This window comes from Mirounga angustirostris, unplaced genomic scaffold (assembly GCF_029215605.1).
Source record: "Mirounga angustirostris isolate CCGP_5_RB_7025 unplaced genomic scaffold, mMirAng1.0.hap1 SCAF_14, whole genome shotgun sequence".
NCBI classification, from domain to species: Eukaryota; Metazoa; Chordata; class Mammalia; order Carnivora; family Phocidae; genus Mirounga; species Mirounga angustirostris.
In genome coordinates, this window is record NW_026991722.1 from 49384739 (window position 1) to 49408028 (window position 23290).

A 23290-nucleotide genomic window follows, 5' to 3' on the forward strand; every position below is an offset into this window, starting at 1 on the left:
ATGAGCAGGAGGAGGGGCAGAAGGAGAGGGAGAGAAGCAGACTGAGCCACCCAGGTGCCCCCTCATAAAGTTATGTTAAAGAGTTATGGCTTATAAAAAGAATGAAATCTTGCCATTTGCAACACCATACATGGTCTCAGAGGGTTTTTATGCTAAGTGAAATAAGGCAGACAGAGAAAGACAGATACTATATAATTTCACTTATATGTGGAATCTAGAAAACAAAACAAAAAAACAGACTCTTAAATACAGAGAACAAACTGATGGTTGCTGGAGATATGGGTGAAGTAGTAGGTGAAGAGGATTAAGAGGTACAAACTTCCAGTTATAAAATAAATAAATCATGAAGATAAAATGTATGGCATAGGGAATATAGCCAGTAATATTGTAATAATGTGTATGGTGACTACACTTACATTGAGAACTGTCAAATTGCTGTGTTGTACACCTGAAACTAACATAACATTGTGTGTCAACTATACCTCAATAATAAAATAAGTTATGGTTCTTCATCTTTAAAAAAATACTTGAACAATAAAAATAAAACATCAAAATTTGTGGGATGCAGCTGACATAGAGTCCCTACAGATAATCAAAAGGATTATAAAGGAATACTACAAACAATCCTAAACATGTAAGTGTGAAATTTAGGTAAAATGGACTAGTTCCTCCAAAAGTACAAACTACCACAACTCAGACAATGTGAAATAGATTATTTGAATAGCCCTATATAACTATTGAAGTGAATTCATAATTTAAAAGTTTCCCAAAAAGTAGGGGTGCCTGGGTGGCTCAGTGGTTAAGCAGCCAACTCTTGGTTTTGGCTTATGTCGTAAACTCATGGGTTGTGGGATTGAGCTTCACGTGGGGCTCTATGCTCAGTGGGGAGTCTGCTTGAAGATTCTCTCCTTCTGCCTCTCCCCCTACCAGGTCGCACGTGTGCACGCTCTTTCTCTCTCTCTCTCTCAAATAAGTCTTTAAAAAAAAATAAAAATAAAAAAGTTTCCCCAAAACTAATCTCCAGAACCAGGTGGTGTTATTAGAGAGTTTGACCAAATGTTTTAAGGAGAATTAATACCATTTCTACACTATCTGTTCCAGGATATATAAAAGAAGGGAACACTCCCCAGTGAGTTTTATGAAACTAGAATTACCCAGATAACCAAATCTCACCAAGAGAGTACTCCAAAGAAAACCACAGATCGGTATCCCTCATTTACAGCCTACTGATTTTTTTTTTTTTAAAGATTTTATTTATTTATTTGAGAGAGAGCACATGAGAGGGGGGAGGGTCAGAGGGAGAAGCAGACTCCCTGCTGAGCAGGGAGCCCGATGTGGGACTTGATCCAGGGACTCCAGGATCATGACCTGAGCCGAAGGCAGTCGCCTAACCAACTGAGCCACGCAGGCGCCCCAGCCTACTGATTTTTTACAAAGATGCAAAAGCAATTTTTAACAAGTGGTGCTTGGAGTAATTAGATATTCATAGACCAAGATATGAACCTCAAGTCTCACATTTTATGTAAAAATTAACTCAAGATGGGTCATATATTTAAAGGTGAACATAAAAACAAAACTTTTAGGAAAACAATAAGTGAAAAATCCTTGAGACTTACAGCTTGGTGAAAAGTTCTTAGACATGACACCACAAACATCCACATAAGGAAAATAATTCAACAAATTGGACTTCATCAGAATTCAACAGAATTAACAGAATTAACAGAATTAATTGTTCTGTGAAAGACCATGATAAGAAGATGAAATGACAAGATATAGATTGGAAAAAAAAATTTGCAAACTACGTATCTCACAAAGGAATCTATTTAGACTATTTAAAGAACTCTAAAGCTCGACAGTAAATAAACAAATAATCCCATTTGAAAATTGGCAGAAGACAGAGTGGATAAAAAGCACATGAAAAGATGCTCAACATCATTAACCATGAGGGAAATGCAAATAAAACCACTATGAGATATCATTTTATAATCATTAGAGCAAGTAGAATAAAAAATAGCACAGTACCAAAACTGGCAAGAATATAGGGAAACTGGTTCCCTCATACATTATAGACGGGAATGTAAAATTGTACAGCCAATCTGGAAAGTATTTTGGCAGTTTCCTAAAATACTAAACATGCAACTACCAGGCGACCCAGCAATTGCACTATTGGGCATTTATCCCAGAAAAAATGAAAACTTATATCCTCAAAAAACCTGTATACTGCTGTTCATAGTGGCCTTATTTGTAATAGCCAAAAACTAGAAATAATCAAAATGTCCTACCATAAGTGAATGGTTGAACCAACTTTGATATATCTATACATTGGAGTACTAGGCAGCAACAAAAAGGCATGAACTATTGGTAAAACACAACTTGGATGGATCTCATGGGCGTTATATTGAGTGTAAAAAGCCGGTCCCAAAAGGTCCATACTGTATGATTCCATTAATATAACATTCTCAAAAAATGACAAAATTATACAGATGGAGGCCGGGGATATGGCTGGTGGGAGAAGGGTGATGTGTGCAGCTGTAAGTAGTGGCTGGCTGGAAGGAGTTGGTTGTGCTGATAAAACAGTTCTGTATCTTGACTGGTGGTGATGGTTACGTGAATCTGTACATGAGCTGAAATAACAGAACTACACACACTTTAAACCCCTCCATTTTGTTACTGTACTGTTGTTACATAAAATGTATCTGTTAGGGGAAACTGAGTGGAAGAGTACATGAAACCTCTTAGTACTATCTTTGCAACCTCCTGAAATGTGTAATTATTTCAAAATTTAAAAATGAAAAAAAAGTTAGATGATAAAATCTTAGAATTGGGAAGACCTTGGATGATCTCCGCAAATTTTACTAAATCTAACAGCATTTTACTTAAAACATGAGTTTTGCTTGATGATGGGAAAGTCCAGAAAAACGCAGTAAAAGGAGGTTTTCCCAGTGTGGAATCTTAAAGATAAAAATGAAGCATCAAAAGCAAAATATGCTAGAAGTGGTAACTCAGAAACAATATAAATTTTTAAGTTGTGAGGGTTGGGTATTTTTTTTCTTTAACTCTCCCCTCTCATGTGGTTTCATGTTCTAAAATAAGTATTTCCTTCATTACTTTTTAATATGCATTGGTAGGTAGATACATAGAACATTTTAAAAAGGTAAGTTGTTGTTGAGACAGGAAGAGGATTAAGGGAGACACACGGAGACTAATGAACTTACTGCACACACTAGCATTTGGTACCATTTGAGCTCTACACCATTTAGTTATCAAATGTGTAAGTATTATCTTTCATATTTATATCTTTAGGATTGTAAATCAACCAAAATATTGGTAATATAATGTAATCTGGTCATCTTAAACTAATAAAGCAGCTCTCTGATAAGATTTGTAAGGTTGTTTTTTATATTCATGGATTTAAAAATCTGAAAAATTTACATATCTGGTTTGAATAGGGGGATTCTATCTTCTTATAAGGCTAGCTAATTCTATTCTTAGAAAGTTGTCGTTAGCAGGTACTTTCTGATTTTGAAACAAAAAAATCCATTTTAAGTCTTTGTGTGTTTTATTCTTAAAGTACACAGTATTCCTCTAAATAAATGAAGAGTTTAATTTGCAATGGTCACTTGTATCCTCATGTTTTCAGGGGAATCAAAGAAGAAACCTAGAATCTACAGTGTCTCAGATTGAGAAGGAGAAAATGTTGCTACAGCATAGAATTAATGAGTACCAGAGAAAAGCAGAACAGGAAAATGAGAAGAGGAGGAATGTAGAAAATGAAGGTGAATTGTTACAATTTTTGAAAAGCACTGGAATTTCTAACACTGTCCTTGAGGGTCTTTGTCGTGAGGTTGTCTTAAACTTAGGGCCTGTGATTCATTTTTGAAGCCACAGCCCTAAGGCACCGCTGAGCTAATTACCCATGTCCCAAGATAAATGTCTAGCATATTGAAGTCAGTAGAAATCACACTAGAGAAGTGATTTTCATCCTTGCATGCATCTTGGAGTCTCTCGGGAAGCTTTAAAGACTCCTGATGCCTAAGCTCCGGCAATTCTAATCTAATTGATCTAGACATGTGGCCTGGGCCTTGGTATTGTTCATAAGCTCTCTAGGCACTTCTGTCTAACAAGCAGCCATTTGAGAACTATTAACTAAAATTTCATGTGTTTTCATGTTAGTGTTAGAAATACATTTAAAATAGTTTTCTATACCCTTTGATCCAGTGATTTCATTTCTAGGAATTTATTTTATGTATGCACTTGTGCACATGCACACTGATACATAAACAAGATATTTATAGCATTATGTCTAAGATGTATCTTTAAGTGAAAAAAACAGTACAGATTGTTTAAAACGAGTGCTTATCTAGACATGCTTAAATATGTGTGTGTGTGTATAGAAGTGCATGTGAAAACTTATTAATGTTTGTGTTTTTATGTTTTAGGGTATAGATATAGACACTGTCTTAGGAAGAATATGTAAGAATTAAGTAGTAGTTGTTTCTTGGGGAGGAGAGGTAGAGGGACTGAGACCAGGGAGGGAGGAAGGCATATTCTACACCACAGACCCATTTGGTACCTTTTGAATTTTGACCCATTTTTTCAGATATTGAACTTTTCAAAGATTTGTGCTATTCAAAAAAATAAATAATACTAATAAAACTGGGTTTATAATGTTTCACTAATGGATTGACCTCATTAAGGGAATATAAAAATCTGAAATAACACTGGAAACAAATCTGTTACATTCTCTACTGTTGAATTTAAATATAAGTACTTCCATGATGAAATTTGACTTTGGGAGTGGACCTAATATAGCTGACTGTGGCCTAAGACTAAATTTCGTTTTTTTAAAGGGATTTATATGTTTCCTCTTTGATAACTTTCTAATTTCTACATTTTTTTCCCCTTCATTTTCTAGTTTCTACATTAAAGGATCAGTTGGAAGACTTAAAGAAAGTAAGTCAAAATTCACAGCTTGCTAATGAGAAGCTGGCACAATTACAAAAGCAGGTGAGTTTTTGGAATAAGATTTTTTTTATTATAATTAATTAAAATAAGTTGGTATTTTGGTCAAAAACCTATTTTCTTGCTCTCTTTTTTTTTTAATAGCTAGAAGAAGCCAATGACTTACTTAGAACAGAATCAGACACAGCCGTAAGATTAAGGAAGAGTCACACAGAGATGAGTAAGTCAGTTAGTCAGCTAGAGTCCCTAAACAGAGAATTGCAGGAGAGAAATAGAATTTTAGAGAATTCCAAGACACAGACGGACAAGGACTATTACCAGCTGCAAGCTGTATTAGAAGCTGAACGAAGAGACAGAGGTCATGATTCTGAGATGATTGGAGACCTTCAAGGTAATATTTTTTCTTACTGTGGTAAAATATACATAACATAAAATTTACTCTTTTAGCCATTTTTAAGTGTGCAGTTCAGTGGCATAAAGTCCAATCACATTTGTGTGCAACCATCGCTACTATCCATCTTCAGAACCTTTTTATCATCCCAAACTAAAACTCTATACCCATTAAATAATAACTCCCCATTCTCCCTCCTTTCAGCTCCTGGTAACCACCATCCTACTCTATTAATTTTACTGTCTCATAAAAGAGGAGTCATACAATATTTATTCTTTTGTATCTCTGTTTTTTCCCCTTAGCGTAATATCTTCAAGATTCACCCATGTCGTAACATGTATCAGAATTTTCTTCTTTTTTAGATGTGGAGAGAAAAAGGATCCCTCCTGCGCCTCTCCCACCTTTGGTGGGAATGCAAATTGGTGCAGACACTGTGGAAGACAGTGTGGAAGTTCCTCAAAAAATTAAAAATAGAATTACTAGGGGCACCTGGGTGGCTTAGTCTGCTGGGGATTCTCTCTCTCCGGCTCCCTCTGCCCCTTCCTCTCCCTCTCCCCCATGCTTGCTCTCTCTTTCTAAAATAAATCTTAAAAAAAAAGAATTATTATATGATCCAATAATTCTACTACTTGGTATTTACCCATAGAATACAAAAACACTAATTTGAAAAAGATATATGTGCCCCTGTGTTTATTGCAACATTTACAATAGCCAAGATACGGAAGTAACCCAAGTGTCCCTCCGTAGATGAATGGATAAAGAGGATGTGGTGTGTGTATATATATACACACACACAATGGAATAATTACTCAGCCATGAAAAAGAATGAGATCTTGGCCATTCGTGACAAGATGAATAGACCTAGAGGGTATAATGCTAATTGAAATAAGTCGGTCAGAGAAAGACAAATACCATATGATTTCACTCATATGTGGAATTTAAGAAACAAAAGAAGAAACGAAAAAGAGACAGACAAAAAATTGGCACTTAAATACAGAGAACAAACTGGTCGTTGCCAGGGGGAGGTAAGTGACATAGGTGAAGGAGATAAAGAGCACACTTACCAATGAGCACAGTAATGTATAGAATTGTAGAATCATTATATTATATACTGGAAACTATTATAACACTGTAATTATACTTCAGTTTAAAAAATTAAAATTTAAAGAGAAAGAAGAATTTTTCTTCCTTTTTAAGGATGAATAATATTCCACTGTGTGCATACCACATTTTATTTTTCAATGGAAGATAGTTTTTAAAAGTTAATTTTAATGTGGCTAGAAACATTTACCATACTAATCATTTCTAAGTGTAAAGTAATATATATATATATATATATATATTTTTTTTTTTTTTTTTTAAGATTTTATTTATTTGACAGAGAGAGACACAGCGAGAGAGGGAACACAAGCAGGGGGAGTGGGAGAGGGAGAAGCAGGCTTCTCGCTGAGCGGGGAGCCCGATGCGGTGCTCGATCCCAGGACCCTGAGATCATGAGCTGAGCCGAAGGCAGACGCTTAACGACTGAGCCACCCAGGCGCCCCTCTAAGTGTAAAGTAATATATTTTTGATGATATTCTCAAAGAAAATGATCTTGGGCGCCTGGGTGGCTCAGTCCGTTAAGCATCTGACTCTTAATTTTGGCGCAGGTCATGATCTCAGGGTCATGAGATCGAGCCCTGCATTGGGCCCTGCGCTGGGTCTGGAGCCTGCTTGAGATTCTGTCTCTCCCTCTCCCTGTAACCTTTCCCCTCACATGCACTCTCTCTCAAAAAAAAAAAAGAAAGTGACCTTGGTGAAACTGGAAGTGGTTTCTTTCTCTTTCAGGATAATGCTTGCTTTTCTATCACATTGTAAGTTCTTCACTCTGACAGGCACCCCTCTGAGGTCGGTAATATGGTATTTCCAATTTTATGGCTGGATTACTGAGAATTTTAAAACGTGCCTAATTCACAAGAGTCTTACTCAAAGTGGGACTAATCCAGAGAGAAGATTATCACTATTGAAACCTGGGAATTCCTTTTGCATCGTTGGCAGAAATAGAAACTCAATTACAGAAATAGAATCCCATTACGAGTAAAGGATTAGGTTCTTGGGAAGGTTAGGACTACAGATATCAGCAGTCTTTATGAATCTAAAAGGAAAAAGATTGAATGTAACTAATAGTAAAGGAACAATTTTGGTAATGGTAATGTAATCAATTTATTGTTTTCAAAAAGATGCCTGCCTCTACCAACTTCTCACATATTTTTCTGTTCCTATTAGCAACAGCATTCATACTACCTAATCAAAACATATGCAGGGAAGTTGCCAGAACTCTCAGGGGAAGATTGGGGGAGGGGTAGGCCTTTTAACCTTAGTCACAGGATGGGAACATAGTTTGGGGCCTCATGGGGCTTGATGATTAGCTATAATTCTGTGGAGAGAGGTTAGGGTCAGTTTCTGTGACTATGGAAACGGAAATTAGGATCTCCCGTTGGTTTTTAGCTGAGTGTTGTGCAGTCTTATTTCTCAGGGACTAGGCTTAAAATAGATCTGAATATAACCAAGAAAGTAACCTCATTATATGTATTAAAAAAGCTTCATACTTGACTTCCTTAAATTGCTTCTCTAGGCTTTTTTTTTTAAAGATTTATTTATTTATTTGAGAAAGAGACAGAGTGCAGGGGGCGGGGGGTCAGTGGGAGAGAGTGTCCCAAACAGACTCCACGCTTATCACAGAGCCCAAGGCAGGGCTGGATCCCAAGACCCTAAGATCACGACCCCAGTGGAAACCAAGAATCTGACTGCACCACCCAGGTGCCCCTCTAGGCTTTTTTATATACAGCTTATTACCTGTGTGAAAGTCACTTCATCTGCCTTCTGTATCTATAAACCAAGGAAATTAGAATAGGTGACTCTTACATATCATTCCAATTTTAAAATTCTTTAAGTCTGTGATCTGGGTATGACTGAACTTTGAAGTGCTTTTGCTTTCAAGGAAGAGACCATCATCCGTATGTTCATCAGAAATGATTTTAACTGAATCTAATTTTTAGATATTGGTGAAATTAAGGAAAATTTATAGCATGCTTTATTGTTGATGTTTATACTTTTTCAGTGCTCCCTTTATGGCTTGGTTTTTAATTTATTTAAATGTGACTCAAAGCTCATATGCATTTAAAAATGCACACGATTTACATGAGGTTCAATATACATACAAAGATGCATCATGGTAGAAAAAGAACTTAGTTTCTACATTAATTTTTTATGGTTCATAAGGAATTACAGGACCCTCAGGTATAAATTTCTCATAATTTGTGATGCTGGGCTTCTGACAAGGTCATGATTATTTCTTAGTTGAAGGTATTCCATGTATACATAGTGGGCAGAAGCTTCTTTGTATGTATGGAAAATGACTTCTGAAACATAATTAGGTAGTAAATATTTTAGGCGTTGTGGGCCACATATATATCTCTGTTACATATTCTTTTTTACCTTTTACAACCCTTTAAAAATGAAAAAGCATTCTTAGCTTCATGTCTATAGAAAAACAGGCTGAGGCTTGATGCCAACACCTGGACTAGTATTTCAAGAAGGCTGCTGTAACAGACAAAAGCTAGCTTCCAAAAGTCTAGGATGTAGAGGCTTAAACAAAACAAGTGGACAAAAATTGAAATGTCCTGAAGGAATGAAAATTTTAAATGAAATGGTAAGCTCTTCATCTCGTAAGTTAATGATTCTTAGATTGAAATGCAAAAAGATCAATTTTTTAAATTAACCATTTTAAAAAGATTTTAAAACTACCATTTAGTTGATTTCTTCCTTAATTTTGTAATTTGGAAAATTTCAGACATATACCATAGTAGAATATTATAATGACCCCTGTGTACCTAGCATCCAGCTTCAGTAATCATCTAACAGCCAGTCTTGTTTTGTTTATACCCCAGACCTCTGACACTGAATTATTTTGAAGCAAATCTCAGACATTACTTTGTTTAGTTTATAAGTATTTCAGTATCTCTTAAAGATTCTTTAAAAAACATAACCACAATATTATAAAACCTGGAAAAAAGATGACAGTATTGTAACATACCTAGTCAGTGCTCACATTTCTCCAGCAGTCCCATAATCTCTTGCTGTTCTTGTATTTATTTTGTTTGAATTTGGATCCTACCAAGGTCTGCACATTGCATTTCATTAATGTGTCCCTTAGGCTTCTTTTATCTACAGGTTTGCCCTCCCTTTTTTATTCTTTGTAGTTTGTTGTTGCTGTTATTTGAAGAAATTAGTTTTTTTTGTTCTATTGAACATCTGAATTTTGCTGATTCCATCTACTGGTATCAATTACCATGTTGCTCTGTCCCTTCTGGTACTTTAAGCTGGGACTTCTAGAGACTTGATCTATTTCAGGTAGGGCTTTGGCAAGAATACTTGTAAGCAGTATTATTTAGGCACCCGGAGGCAGGTAAAGTCTGGCTGTCTTGTTTTGTGATGTTAGTAGCCATTAATGATTGTTGCTTAGATCCTGTGTCTATTGAAGAGTTTTCAACTGTGATGATCTATTTTTATCATTCCTCATTCATTTGTTACCTGGAATACTGCTATAAAAAATAAGCATTTCTCATCATTTATATAATTACATAGAGGTACAGCTTATAAAAGAAAGGTTAAATACTTGATTCTTTCCTTTTAGCAAAGTATCCTCCATCCTCCAAAGATGACCAGTGACACTTTTTAATATATTTATAAACTCCTGGATTTTAATATATTTGATATGTGTTAGTCCATTGCAGTATTTTTATTGATGCTCATTTGAGGCAAGTGATTGCTTGTTTTTTAACTTTTTATGGATAGAATCATGCAGTAAACACTCTTTTGCGTCTGATTTATTTGATTACCCTTATGTTTATGAGATTTGTCTGTATTGTTGTATAGGCAATAGTTCTTCTTGCTGTGTGGTATTCCGTTTATTATGTATGACCACTGCAGTTTATCATTTATTCTGTGGTAAAACGTGTATACTGTAATTATTTCCATTTGGGGGCTATTATGAATAGCATTTATAGGAATTTTCTTGTACATGTTTTTTGTTAATCATACCTATGCATTTTGTTGGTATGCACTTAGGAGTGGCAGAACCATAGAATATGTTTAGCTTCAGTAAATATATCCCAAGTATAGGCATACTGTGTTTTATTGTACTTTGCTTTTTAACACTTTGATAATACTGCATTTTTTATAAATTGAACATTTACAGCAGCCCTGCACTGAGCAAGACTTTTAGCACTATTTTCCAACAGCATTTGTTCATTTCATGTCTCAGTGTCACATTTTGGTAATTCTTGCAATATTTCAAACTTTTTCATTATTATTATATTTATTTTATAGTGATCTTTGATCAGTGATCTTTGGTGTTACTACTGTAATTGTTTTGGGGTGCCATGAACCACACCCATAAAAGACCACAGACTTAATTGATAAATGTTGTGTATGTTTTGACTGCTCCACCTGTCAGCCTTTCTCCTATCTCTCTCTCTCTCCATGGGCCTCTATTCTTTGAGACACAACAATATTGAAATGAGGCCAGTTAACAATTACCAACAATGACCGCTTAAGTATTCAAGGGAAAGGAGAGTTGCACGTCTCTCACTTTAACTCAAGAACTAGAAATGATTAAGCTCAGTGAGGAAGGCATGTTGAAAGCCATGATAGGCTGAAAGCTAGGCCTCTTGTGCCAAACAGTAAGCCATGTTGTGAATGCAAAGGAAAAGTTCTTGAAGGAAATTAAAAGTGCTACTTCAGTCAACACATGAATGATAAGAAAGCCAAAACAGCCTTATTGCTGATACAGAGAAAGTTTGAGTGGTCTGAATAGAAGATCAAAGGAGCCACAAAAGATCCCTTTAAGCCAAAGCTTAATCCAGAGCAAGCCCTAACTCTCTTCAATTCTGTGAAGGCTGAGAGAGGTGAGGAAGCTGCAGGAGAAAAGTCTGAAGCTAGCAGAGGTTTAAGGATAACATCAAAGTGCAAGGTGAATAGCAAGTGCTGATGGAGAAGCTACAGCAAGTGATCCAGAAGATCTGGCTAAGATCATTACTGAAGGTGACTACACTGAACAGCAGATTTTCAATGTAGATGAAACAGCCTTCTGTTGGAAGAAGATGCCATCTTGGACTTTTCACGATTACAGAGGAGAAGTCAGTGCCTGACTTCAAAGCTTCAAAGGACAGGCTGGCTCTCCTGTTAGGGATTAATGCAACTGGTGACTTTAAGTTGAAGCCATATTCATTTAGCATTCTGAAAATCCTCGGGCCCTGAAAAATAATGCTAAATCTACTCTGCCTGTGTTCTAGAAATGGAACAACAAAGCCTAGATGACACCACGTCTGTTTACAAGTAGTTGACTGAGTATTTTAAGCCCACTGCTGAAACCCACTGCTCAGAAAAAAGATGTCTTTCAAAATATTACTGCTCATTGACAATACACCTGGTCACCCAAGAGCTCTGATGGAGATGTACAATGAGCTGAATGTGGTTTTCATGCCTGCTAACTCAATATCCATTCTGTAGCCCATGGATCAAAGGGCAATTTTGTCTTTCAAGTCTTATGATTTAAGAAGTATGTTTCATAAGGCCATAGCTGCCATAGACAGAATTGTTCTGATGGATCGGGGGAAGGTCAATTAAAAACCTTCTAGAAGGGAGTCACCATTCTAGATGCCACTAAGAACATTCCTGATTCATGGGAAGAAGTCAAAATATTAACATTACCAGAAATTCAGAAGTTGATTCCAGCTCTCATGGATGACTGAGGGGTTCTAGACGTCAGTGGAGGAAGTCACTGCAGATGTGGTGGAAATAGCAAGAGAACCAGAATTAGAAGTGGAGTCTGAAGATGTGACTGAATTGCTGCAAGCTCCTGATAGAATTTTTACAGATGAAGAGTTTCTTCTTATGGATGAGCAAAGAGAGTGGTTTCTTGAGAGGGAAACTATGCATGGTGAAAATGCTGTGAAGATTGTTGAAATGACAATAACGGATTTAGAATCTTTCATAAACTTGGTTGAGAAAGCAGTGGTAGGGTTTGAGAGGATTGACTCCAGTTTGGAAAGAAGTTCTGTGGGTAAAATCTATCAAACAGCAGCATTCATGCTACAGAGAAGTCGTTCGTGAAAGGAAGAATCAGTCGATGTGGCAAACTTCATTGTTGTCTTATTTTAAGAAATTGCTACAGCCACGCAACCGTTAGCAACCACGACCGTGGTCAGTCAGCAGCCAAAACATAGAGGCAAGACCCTCCCCCCAGCAAAAAGACTGACTCACTGGAAGCTCAGATAATGGTTAGTGTTTTTTAGCAATAACAAATTTTAAAATTAGGGTATGTACATTTTTAAGGCATAGTGCTATTGTGCGCTTAATAGGCTATACAGTATAGTGTAGATGTAACTTTTATAGGTACTGGGAAACCAAAAAATTAATTTGATTACTTTATTGAGATATTCCCTTTATTTCTGTGGTCTAGTAGAACTCAAACTGCAATATTTCCAGGGTATACCTGTATATCAAAGTAGCTACCCCAGTTTACATTCACCAGGAGTATATGACAGTTCCAGTTGTTCCACTTTCTCTTTAAGAACAATACTCAGTCCCCATTGAGTTTTGTCAGCATTGATGTTTTAGCCATTCTAATGGGGTGTGATGGTATTTCCTTATGGGTTAATTTGCATTTCCCTGGTGTCTAAGATTGAGCGGTTTTTCATGTTTGTTGGCAGTTTGTGATGTGCTGTTCAAGTCTTTTGCCTCTTTTTTTTTTTTTTTATTAGATAGTTTCCCTTTTTCTTACTGGTTTGTATAACCACTAGGTGTTAGTCGTCTATCAAATAAATGTATCGTAGTTCTTTTCTCCCTCTCTTTGTTTTGTCTTTTAATTTTTAAATGCTGTCTGCTTATGAACAGGAGGTCTCACTGTTGTTATTTTTAATGTAGTCCAGTTTATATTTTTTCCTTTATTGTGGCCTGTTGAATTGTTTGATTAGATCATGAAGGTATTCCCTGTTCAGTTTGGGTTATGATACCTGATATTTTGGTTCTTAATCCTTTCACAATATTTTTATAAAATTTTGTATAGGAGGGTTCTTTGTTTTTGTTTTTATGTATTACACAAACATGTTACATTTTCTTAGCATGTTTTTAAAAATAGAATAAAGAAAATAAACTATATTTTAATAAGTCTTTCATAGGCTTATTAGGATTCTATGTAGGATTCAACACCTATATTTTTCTTACTTTTTCTTCTTAGGAGTTGGTTTATATTATCTTATTCTACATGAAAAATTCAGTTTAACCTGAATTTACTATCTTTGTACAGATACTTAAAGCCTATTATTTATTTTAAATACCGAAAGAAGCATTTTTTTTGCTAGCACTTCAACATTTAAACATATTGCCACATTAGCTTTATTTCTGTCCATACAAACACATACATAATTTGTATTTTTTGCTCAGCCATTTGAAAGAAACTAGCAGGTGTTTCTCCTACATGAACATAATTCCAGTATTGTCTGTAAATTTGTGTGTAAATAAATTTGTTTCATTGCTCTCTGGATCCTAGAACTAGTCCAGCAAAGCATTATCAGGTGCCAAAGATGTAATATTCATTTGTTCATTAAAGAACTAATTCAGAAACACTAAAATATGGAGGCAGGTAGAATACATTGAAATCTCTGGCAGGTCCGGCAAGTTAAACACTGAACTTAGAGAAGTACTGAATTTTTCCTGGTCTTTTTGGGTGCTTTATCCATTTCCCTGTTGAATCCTAGGTTGCTTTGAATCACAGAATAAGAAAATAGGTTCTTACTTGCAATATAATTATAATACTAATATTAGATTCTGTGGGACACCTGGGTGGCTCAGTCGGTTAAGCGGCTGCCTTCAGCTCAGGTCATGATCCCAGGGTCCTGGGATCGAGTCCCACATTGGGCTTCTTGCTCAGCAGGGAGCCTGCTTCTCTCTCTCTCTTTCTCCCTCTGCTTGTGCTCTCTCTGTCAAATAAATAAAATCTTTAAAAAATAAATAGTCTATTTAAAAAATAGATTCTGTGTATTAAATCTGTGTTTGTTAAATATTTATGCATTAAAAACACATAAGGCCTCAAGCATGTTCTAATGAAGAGAGTTACCAAATATATGAGTTGCTACCATTGCATGGCATGAGCCTGAGGTGGTAGGTTAAAACTAAGCTTTGTTAGAGCACTTGAGTTCCTTAAATTTCAGCTTCCTATAAAAACAGAGTATGGCTTCATTAAGTTTAAGAGTAATTAAAGGCTTTTCAGAATGTCTGGCACATAAAGAATACTGAAATACTTGCCTTAATTAACTAAAGGGTCTTACTCTTAATATGCTAGAAAAGAACACTTAATAAAATGACTATATCTGATTTCTGGACCAAGCTCAGGCTCCATCTCTTTGACCATTTGTGAAATGAGGAATATGTACTGGATGATTTCCAATTAGCATTAACATTTTTATTACTGCATATTGTAGTTATTGTATATGTTACCAAGAAAATATCAAATAAATTAATTATAAATAAAAATATTTTGATAATAAAAAATTAATAATACTTCATAATTTAATAAATTCTACCTAATCAGGAAATTTAAAACTTCGTGGCTTTTTTAAAAAGATTTTACCTATTTATTTTAGAGAGGGAGAAAATCTCAAGCAGACTCCGTGCCAAGTGTGGAGCTCGTCTTGGGGCTTGACCCTGAGATCATGATCTGAGCAAAAACCAAGAGTCCAGTGCTTAACCAACTGAGCCACCCAAGCGCCCCTAAAACTTTTTTATCTTAATGATCATGCTGAAAAAGAAAAACAGACTTTTCTTTTGATGACTTTGTTACTTGAACTTCTCACTTCATAGCTCGAATTACATCTTTACAAGAGGAGGTGAAGCATCTCAAACATAATCTTGAAAGAGTGGAAGGAGAAAGAAAAGAAGCTCAAGACCTGCTTAATCACTCAGAAAAGGTAAATGATTTAACGTACCAATTATGAGATATTGTGTACTGGCTATCAAATATTATAATGTATTTTTATAAAATAGCTTTCATTCCTAATGTTTATATACTTGCATTTCTAAAAGTTTTTATGGTTGGTGGTGGTTTTGTGGGGGTGTATGTGTGTCTTATTTAGTGCTTTTTATTGTGTTATTTTTGTTTGTTTTTAACCTTGAAGGGTACCATCTAGATGTTTGATATTATCTGATTATCACAAATTACTTTGGTTTGGAAATATCTTTTCATGTAGAATTTTTCCTCCATGTTTTTGTACTTGGGTAAGATGAAGGTGCTGAACCTTACTAGCCTTATGAAAAAAGAAAACAAAGGATAGGTGTATGATAGACCGTGTATGCTTTTTCCATTTTATTGGTAAAAGTTAGCAAAGTAGAAAAGAGCATATATGTTTGGCCTTTGCATATAGTTCTCTCACTAATCAGAAATGTCATTGGTTATCCTCTGTCCTTACCTTGCTGAGAAAAGGATTAAATAGATAACATGCAGATCTAGCTCTCACATTTTCAATTCCTCCCTGAAATATAGGTTTACTAGATCCTCAGATAAAGGATCAGAAAATGCACCACTTATTTTGTCCTTTGGACAGGTTTTGTGATAATCAGAGCAGTATGTCTAAGCCTGATGTAAATGTGGATGTAGGATGAAAGATGGAAGAATAGAAGATGCACCCAATTAGAAATGGAATACATTTTGACTTGTCCTTTTGTCAAGGCAATGTAAATCTAGGTGTAGATTTAATTTAATCATAATTTAATGTAAACTAATATAGATTTAAATCTAAATTTTTTTAAAGTGGCAGCAAATATTTTTTTAATGAACCAAAGAATTGTCCTTCATTTCTGATCCTAGCAGTGAGCCCTCTTGAATATAACCACCACCACAACCCTATTGGGGGGGGAGGTGATATTTTGCTTTTAATTGTATGTGCTTATCATGATTTTTAAAGTAAGACATTATAAGTAATATGAAATATACAAGAAAGCATAAAAAATAAAATTATGTCCTAAATAAAAATATTTAAGTAAATATGGTGTCACATTTCAGGTCCATGTGATTCATATATTATCTCTTATAGAATATTAAATAATGTAAGATTTAATCATGTGTCTTTTACATAGTGTATTACATAATTCATTTCCATTTTACAGGAAAAAAATAATTTAGAGATAGATTTAAACTATAAGCTTAAATCATTACAACAACATTTAGAACAAGAGGTAAATGAACATAAAGTAACCAAAGCTTGTTTAACTGACAAACATCAATCTATTGAAGAGGCAAAGTCTGTTGCAATGTGTGGTAAGTGTCAGTTTTAATATTTTCTACATGATTAGTTTTTAAATAATGCCTACCAAAAAAATTTATTTAAAATTTCATTTTATAATAGTATAAATGCTTAAAAATTATAAATTGTGATCTAGTAAAAAGATACTTCTCTTTTTTCCTCTTTTGATACCTTCTTTTTTTGGGTTTTTTTTTTTTTTTTTTAAGATTTATTTATTTTAGTGGGGGTGCAAAGGGAGAGAGAATCTCAGGCAGACTTCCCGCTGAGCATGGGGCCTAATCTCACAACCCTGAGACCTTGACCTGAGCCGAAATCAAGAGTTGGGACACCCAACTTGAGCCATCCAGGCACCCCAATACCTTCCATTTTATTAAATTTCACCTTCTATTTCCCTCATTCTGTTATCCTCCATTTCCTATACATGTCAGTGGAATCTCTCTTTGGTCCCAATTTTTTTAGCCCTTTCCTTTATTTTCTTCCTGATCCATTCTGGAACTCATTGTCTTTTAGTTCATCTGCTTTCTTGCTTTGTACCCTCAATTTTCTGATTCCTCTGTATTTCCACTATACTGGGTATGCCTCTAAACACAACCTTAGATCAGACCAACCAACTACTTTCTTCACTTCAAGTAGTTCTTTAGATGGGGCTTAGCCCAGTGCATTAGAGCTTTCAGTTTTTAATACATCACTCACTGTTCTTCTCTCAGAAGGACATTTTTGTTCTCAGACTTCTTTGCCATTCCTTTATCACTCCACGTTTAGGTGAGCTTTTCTCCTATTTCAAAAAGAAATAGGGCGCCTGGGTGGCTCAGTTGGTTAAGCGACTGCCTTCGGCTCAGGTCATGATCCTGGAGTCCCGGGATCGAGTCCCGCATCGGGCTCCCTGCTCGGCAGGGAGTCTGCTTCTCCCTCTGACCCTCCCCCCTCTCATGTGCTCTCTCTGATTCTCTCTCTCTCAAATAAATAAATAAAATCTTTAAAAAAAAAAAAAAGAAAAGAAATAGTGAAAGCATAGGTGTGAACTCCTCAAAGTCTTGTTCTCTTAATCAGCCTGTCCTATTTCTTTACTCATCTTCATTGTCTTTCCTCTCTTCTTAGAAGATACTGATCCTCCTCTTGTTCTGGCTAATATGTGCTAGCTGTACTCAGATCTAGTCTCTTCTTATCTCATCTTCTCTCTTTTTCTCTTCTTTATCCTTAACCTTTCCCCGCCACTGAATCCTTTCTTGTTTGTTTGGTTTTTTTTTTTAAGATTTTATTCATTTATTTGAGATAGAGCGAGAGCGAGTGAGAGAGCTAGAGAGCACGAGCATTGGGGCGGGGTAGACGGGGAGAGGGAGAAGCGGGCTCTCCACTGAGCAGGGAGCCCACCGCGGAACTTGATCTCAGGACTCTGGGATCATGACCTGAGCCAAAGGCAGACGCTTAACTGACTGAGCCACCCAAGTGCCCCTGAATCCTTCCTTGTGAACATGTGCAAGTCTCTTCCATTTAAAAAGAAAAAAAAGGGTGGGCACCTGGGTGGCTCCGTTGCTTTTAAGTGTCTGCCTTGGGCTCAGGTAGTGATCCCAGGGTCCTAGGATTGAGCCCTGCGTCAGGCTCCCTGCTCAGTGGGTAGTCTGCTTCTTCTCTCCTTCTGCCCCTCTCCTGCTTGTGCTCTCTCTTTCTCCTCTCTCAAATAAATAAATAAAATCTTAAAAAAAAAAAAAAGATAAACCCCTGTAGTAATACATGATCCTTACTGCCACTATTTTATTCCATCCCTTTAGAGCCAGACTTTTAGAAAGGAGTTCTCCTTTTTTCACCTTGCACTTCTTTGTAACTGGCTACAATCTGGAAGTGTTACTTGACACTTTAAATTCAGTTCTTTCAAGGGATGCCTGGGTAGCTCAGTCAGTTAAGCATCTGACTGTTGATTTCGGCTCAGGTCATGATCTCAGGGTCATGAGATTCAGCCCCATGTCCCCACGTCTGCTCTGCGCTCAGTGGGGAGTATGCATGAGATTCTCGCCCTCTGCCCCTCCCCCCCACTTGTACACTCTCTCTCTCAAAATAAATAAAATCTTTTAAAAATATAATAAATTCAGTTCATTCAAGGGAAAGCTTATGATTTTATCTGTCAAACCTGCTCTAATCTCTTATTCTCACAATACTAGTTAATGGCTATATAGTTTTTAGGAGCCCAGGCTTGGAATCAAACAAATCTGTTTTGCCTCTTAGCTATACTGTGACTATTAAAAAGATACTAAGTGAACAAATGTATGTAAAGTGCCTGTACATAGAAAGCTTTCAATAAATGGGGGGCTCCTAGGTGACTCAGTTGGTTAAGCATCTGACTAACTCTTGATTTCAGCTTAGGTCATGATCTCAGGGTCCTGGGATCAAGCCCTGCATCGGGCTCTGCACTCAGTGGGGAGTCTGCTTGAGGATTTCTCTCTCTCCCTCTTCCCCTTCCCCTCCCCCCACTTGCACACTCTCTCTCTCAAATAAATAAATAGAAAGTAAGAGAGAAAAGGAAAAAAAAAAGCTTTCAATAAATGGGAAAAATTATTATGGTTAAAGGTGGTGATATTCAACATCCGGAACCCAAGCCGGAAGTCTGGGAATCATTCAGCATTTCTGCTTCCAAATGATATATACAATATATTCCTCTTTTCCTTTTCTCTTTTAGTTCATGGTGATGTCATCACTTTGCTTGATTTATTGCAGTAAACTTTTAATTATTACTATGCCAGGAATTATTCTACTCATCGATCTATTGTTCCCACTTAGGCCAGAGTGATCTTTTTGAAATTTAAATCTTACTGTGCTGGTCATTCTTAAAATCCTTTTGTCTTTTCACTATTTGCAAGATACACGTCAGACTTCTCATGACATAAAGAATCTTTGAGTTAGCACTTAACCTGTCTTTATAGTCTTACTGCTCTGCACTTTCTTATGTGTATCTCATGATGTAGCGATATTAAACTACTTTTATTTCTTTCACATATGTTAATTATTGACTGTCTACCATAGGCCAGGCATACCTGGGAATATATACCACAGAGTAAGACTTACAAGAACCCTACCTCTTAGAGATTATATTCTGATGGTGGAGATAAACAAAAAAAGCAAATAAATGAAAATAGGTATAGATTGTAGTCATTAATATGAAGAAAATATCATGTGATAGTTTCTAAGAATTGCTATGTTAGATGGGGTTCTGAGGAAAGGCCTCTCTAAACTAATACTATTTGAATCAAAATGAACCTCCATTGAAAGAGCAGAGGGAAGTATGTTCCAGGCCGAAGAGGTGATAAGTTCAATACCCTTATTCTAAGAATAGTGGATAGCCATTGTAGTGTTTTGAGCTGTGCTGGAAGGTATAATTTATGTTTTTAAAAGACCACTTCTACTACTGTGTGGAAAATCATTTTGAGAGAGAACAGTTTATTTATTTATTTTTTTAAGATTATTTATTTATTTATTTGACAGAGAAAGACACAGCGAGAGAGGGAACACAAACGGGGGGAGTGGGAGAGGGAGAAGCAGACTCCCTGCCGAGCAGGGAGCCCAATGCGGGACTCGATCCCGGGACTCCAGGATCATGACCTGAGCCGAAGGCAGTCGCTTAACCAACTGTGCCACCCAGGCGCCCGAGAGAACAGTTTAAATAGGGAAATCAACTAGAAGGCTCTAATCTATAGGCATTGGTGGGTAGTAGAGCTAGAAAGAAATGGAGATACAGAAGGCAAGAGTTGGTAAGGAATTGGATGGAAAGAGGAAAAAGAAGGAATCAAGAAAGACTCAGGCTTTTTAATTTTTCTTTTTTAAGATTTTTATTTATTTATTTGACAGAGAGAGACACAGAGAGAGAGGGAACACAAGCAGAGGGAGAGGGAAAGGGAGAAGCAGGCCTCCCGCCGAGCAGGGAGCCCGATGTGGGGCTCGATCCCAGGACCCTGGGATCATGACCTGAGCCGAAGGCAGACGCTTAACAACTGAGCCACCCAGGCGCCCCTCAGGCTTTTTAATTTTGACAGCTGGACAGATATTAATATGTTTTGACATTGAGATGACTGAGATAGGAGGGATTTGAGAGGGGAGGGAAATAAAATTGTCTGTTTAGATATGTTAACTTTGAAAAGCATATTAGATATGTGGGTGGAGATGTCAAATAGTCAATTGTTATATAAGTCGAGCTGAGAGGAGAGGTATCAATTCAGGAGTCACACACATAGAGCTGTATGCAGAACCTGATGAGATCAGCTAAGGGAAGAATAAAGGCAGAATAGAAAAGGAATCATAAGGAGCCCTTAGGTAGTCGTAACATTTGGAGGTCAGATAGAAGAGGAAAAACCAGCAAAGGACACCAAGAAAGAACAGCGAGAGGGGTCACAGGAATGCCAAAAGAGTGTATGGTATTAGAACTCGAAGAGTATTGAAAAAAATGAGGAAGTTGTTCAATATATTGAATTCTATTAAGGTCAGTAAAGATGAAGACATGAACATTGTGTGTCCTCTGCATTTTACAAGATGGACATCATTGGTTATCATACGAAGCAGTTTCAGCAGAATGCTGGAGATAGAAGAAATGGAAAGTAATAAATGAATAGTAGATGAGGCACTGGAGACAAATGTAGATAGCCCTTTCAGAAGTTCGTCAACAGAGATGGATGGTAGCTGAGAAGGAATATGAGATCAGTAGAGGATATTTTAGGAGGAGAGATAATAAATTAGATTATTATGTTGATGAGAATGATTCAGTTGGGAGCAGGAAATTATTGAGGCAGAGAAGAGATGAAATAATTGAAGAAACAAAGTCCAAAACAGAAGTGGATAGATTTATGTTTGAGTAGAACAGGAATTAAGAAGTAATGATTATTGGTGTGGCTAAGTTTGTAGGTTTGGGAGGAAAGATGAGGAAGTTCTATTCTGTTGGTTTCTATTTTGTCACCTGGAGGGCAGTCTCTGAGGATGGAAAAGCAGACTCAAGTTTGAGTCATTTGGTCCAACTTACTAGTTGCCAGACCTTGGAAAAGTTAACCTCTCAGAACCTTAGTTATCATATCTCAAAAAAGGAGCCTCACTGTAGACTAGTAAGTTCTGGTAATGATTAAAGTAGGTATTATACTACCATGGAATCTTGTTTATCTGAGATGCATAAATCAGACTTCCTATCAGCCTTAAGTCCACTGTTCTGGAACAGTGCAAGGTATAGATTAATAATCACAGCCTTATTTTTCTGCTTTTATCTGAACTACCCCCATTTTTCTTATTAGTTCACTTTTTTCCCAGCTATATTTTCACCTTCTGGTCTGAAAATGGCACTGAATAATCTCATATCATTGGGCATGGGCTGGATTTAGAAGATTTTATTACTTTATTATATTTTATAACTACCTTCATTTAGAGATCCTACTATACAAATAATTCAGATAACCTTAGGACTTCTATAGTGAATAGCTCTATTAGAATCCCAGGATAAAAACAGTAGGGATTTTTGGCACCAATTTGTCTTATACACCAATTTGTCTTATACATTTGAAAATGAAGTATGTATGTTTGTAACTTTTTTTTTCCCCCACAGAAATGGAAAAAAAGCTGAAGGAAGAGAGAGAAGCTCGAGAGAAGGCTGAAAATAGAGTTGTTCAGATTGAGAAACAGTGTTCAATGCTAGATGTTGATCTGAAACAATCTCAGCAGAAGCTCGAGCATTTGACTGAAAATAAAGAAAGGATGGAGGATGAAGTAAGAAAAATAGTACTGGTTTTGTTCATCTTATAAAAGAAACAATCATAAGTTATGACTGAAAAGTCATTATCTGTAATTTAAACAACATAGAGGAGATTTGAATAAAATAACCTGTATGTATATGTTCACTGCTGTAAGGCCACCACTATACCCTTACCTCCTAGGATTTTCATCCACAGATAGTTAGTGAACATTCACACCGTAGGTTCTATGCTATTTTGCACTATGACAGTACAACTCTGTAGAAGTGTTATAGATCCTCCCCTGAAGAATCTATCTGCTTTTTTTTTTTTAAGATTTTATTTATTTATTCTGAGAGAGAGTACGCACATGAGAGAGAGCACAAGCAAAGGGAGAGGGAGAAGCAGACTCTCCGCTGAGCAGGAAGCCCAAAGCAGGACTCACTTCCAGGACCCCAGGATCATAACCTGAGCCGAAGGCAGACGCTTACCCAACTGAGCCACCCAGGCACCCATGACCATCTGCTTTTTTAAAAAACAAAAACAACCTTTATTGTAAAGTTACCCAGTAATCCCAAAGAGGAGCAATTGCTCTTAGATTTCAAGAAAAATGTTAAACCACAGAGTCTTGACTGGTTTAGATTGATTGATAGCACAGGGTACACTTTTAGAAAGCAGTAAATAAAAAGATAAAATGATACTATATCCTTGTGTTTTATTATATGTATTTTAGAAATCACTTATAAGATTTAAAATAATAATTCACATATATAAGTTAAAGAAGGGAGAGAGAGAAGACCAGAATAGTCAGGAAAGACTTCTTTAAAGGAGTGGATGAGATACTACCATTATTTAAAGGTTGGGTAAGACCTCAAAGGTTAATAGTTTGAGAGTCAGAAGCC

The 23290-nt window shown here is 36.4% G+C and overlaps 1 protein-coding gene across 4 annotated transcripts in view; it reads left to right on the forward strand.

The window, feature by feature from the left end:
* The window catches only part of ROCK1 (Rho associated coiled-coil containing protein kinase 1), a 152750-nt gene that overhangs the window by 89745 nt on the left and 39715 nt on the right, over window positions 1–23290 (forward strand). For all 4 annotated transcript variants that reach the window (XM_045886953.2, XM_045886954.2, XM_045886955.2 and 1 more), the window contains 6 exons: window positions 3641–3776; window positions 4916–5007; window positions 5107–5353; window positions 15257–15363; window positions 16559–16709; window positions 22265–22425. In XM_045886953.2, the coding sequence (XP_045742909.1) occupies window positions 3641–3776; window positions 4916–5007; window positions 5107–5353; window positions 15257–15363; window positions 16559–16709; window positions 22265–22425 (894 nt within the window). The remainder of the gene's footprint in view (window positions 1–3640; window positions 3777–4915; window positions 5008–5106; window positions 5354–15256; window positions 15364–16558; window positions 16710–22264; window positions 22426–23290) is intronic.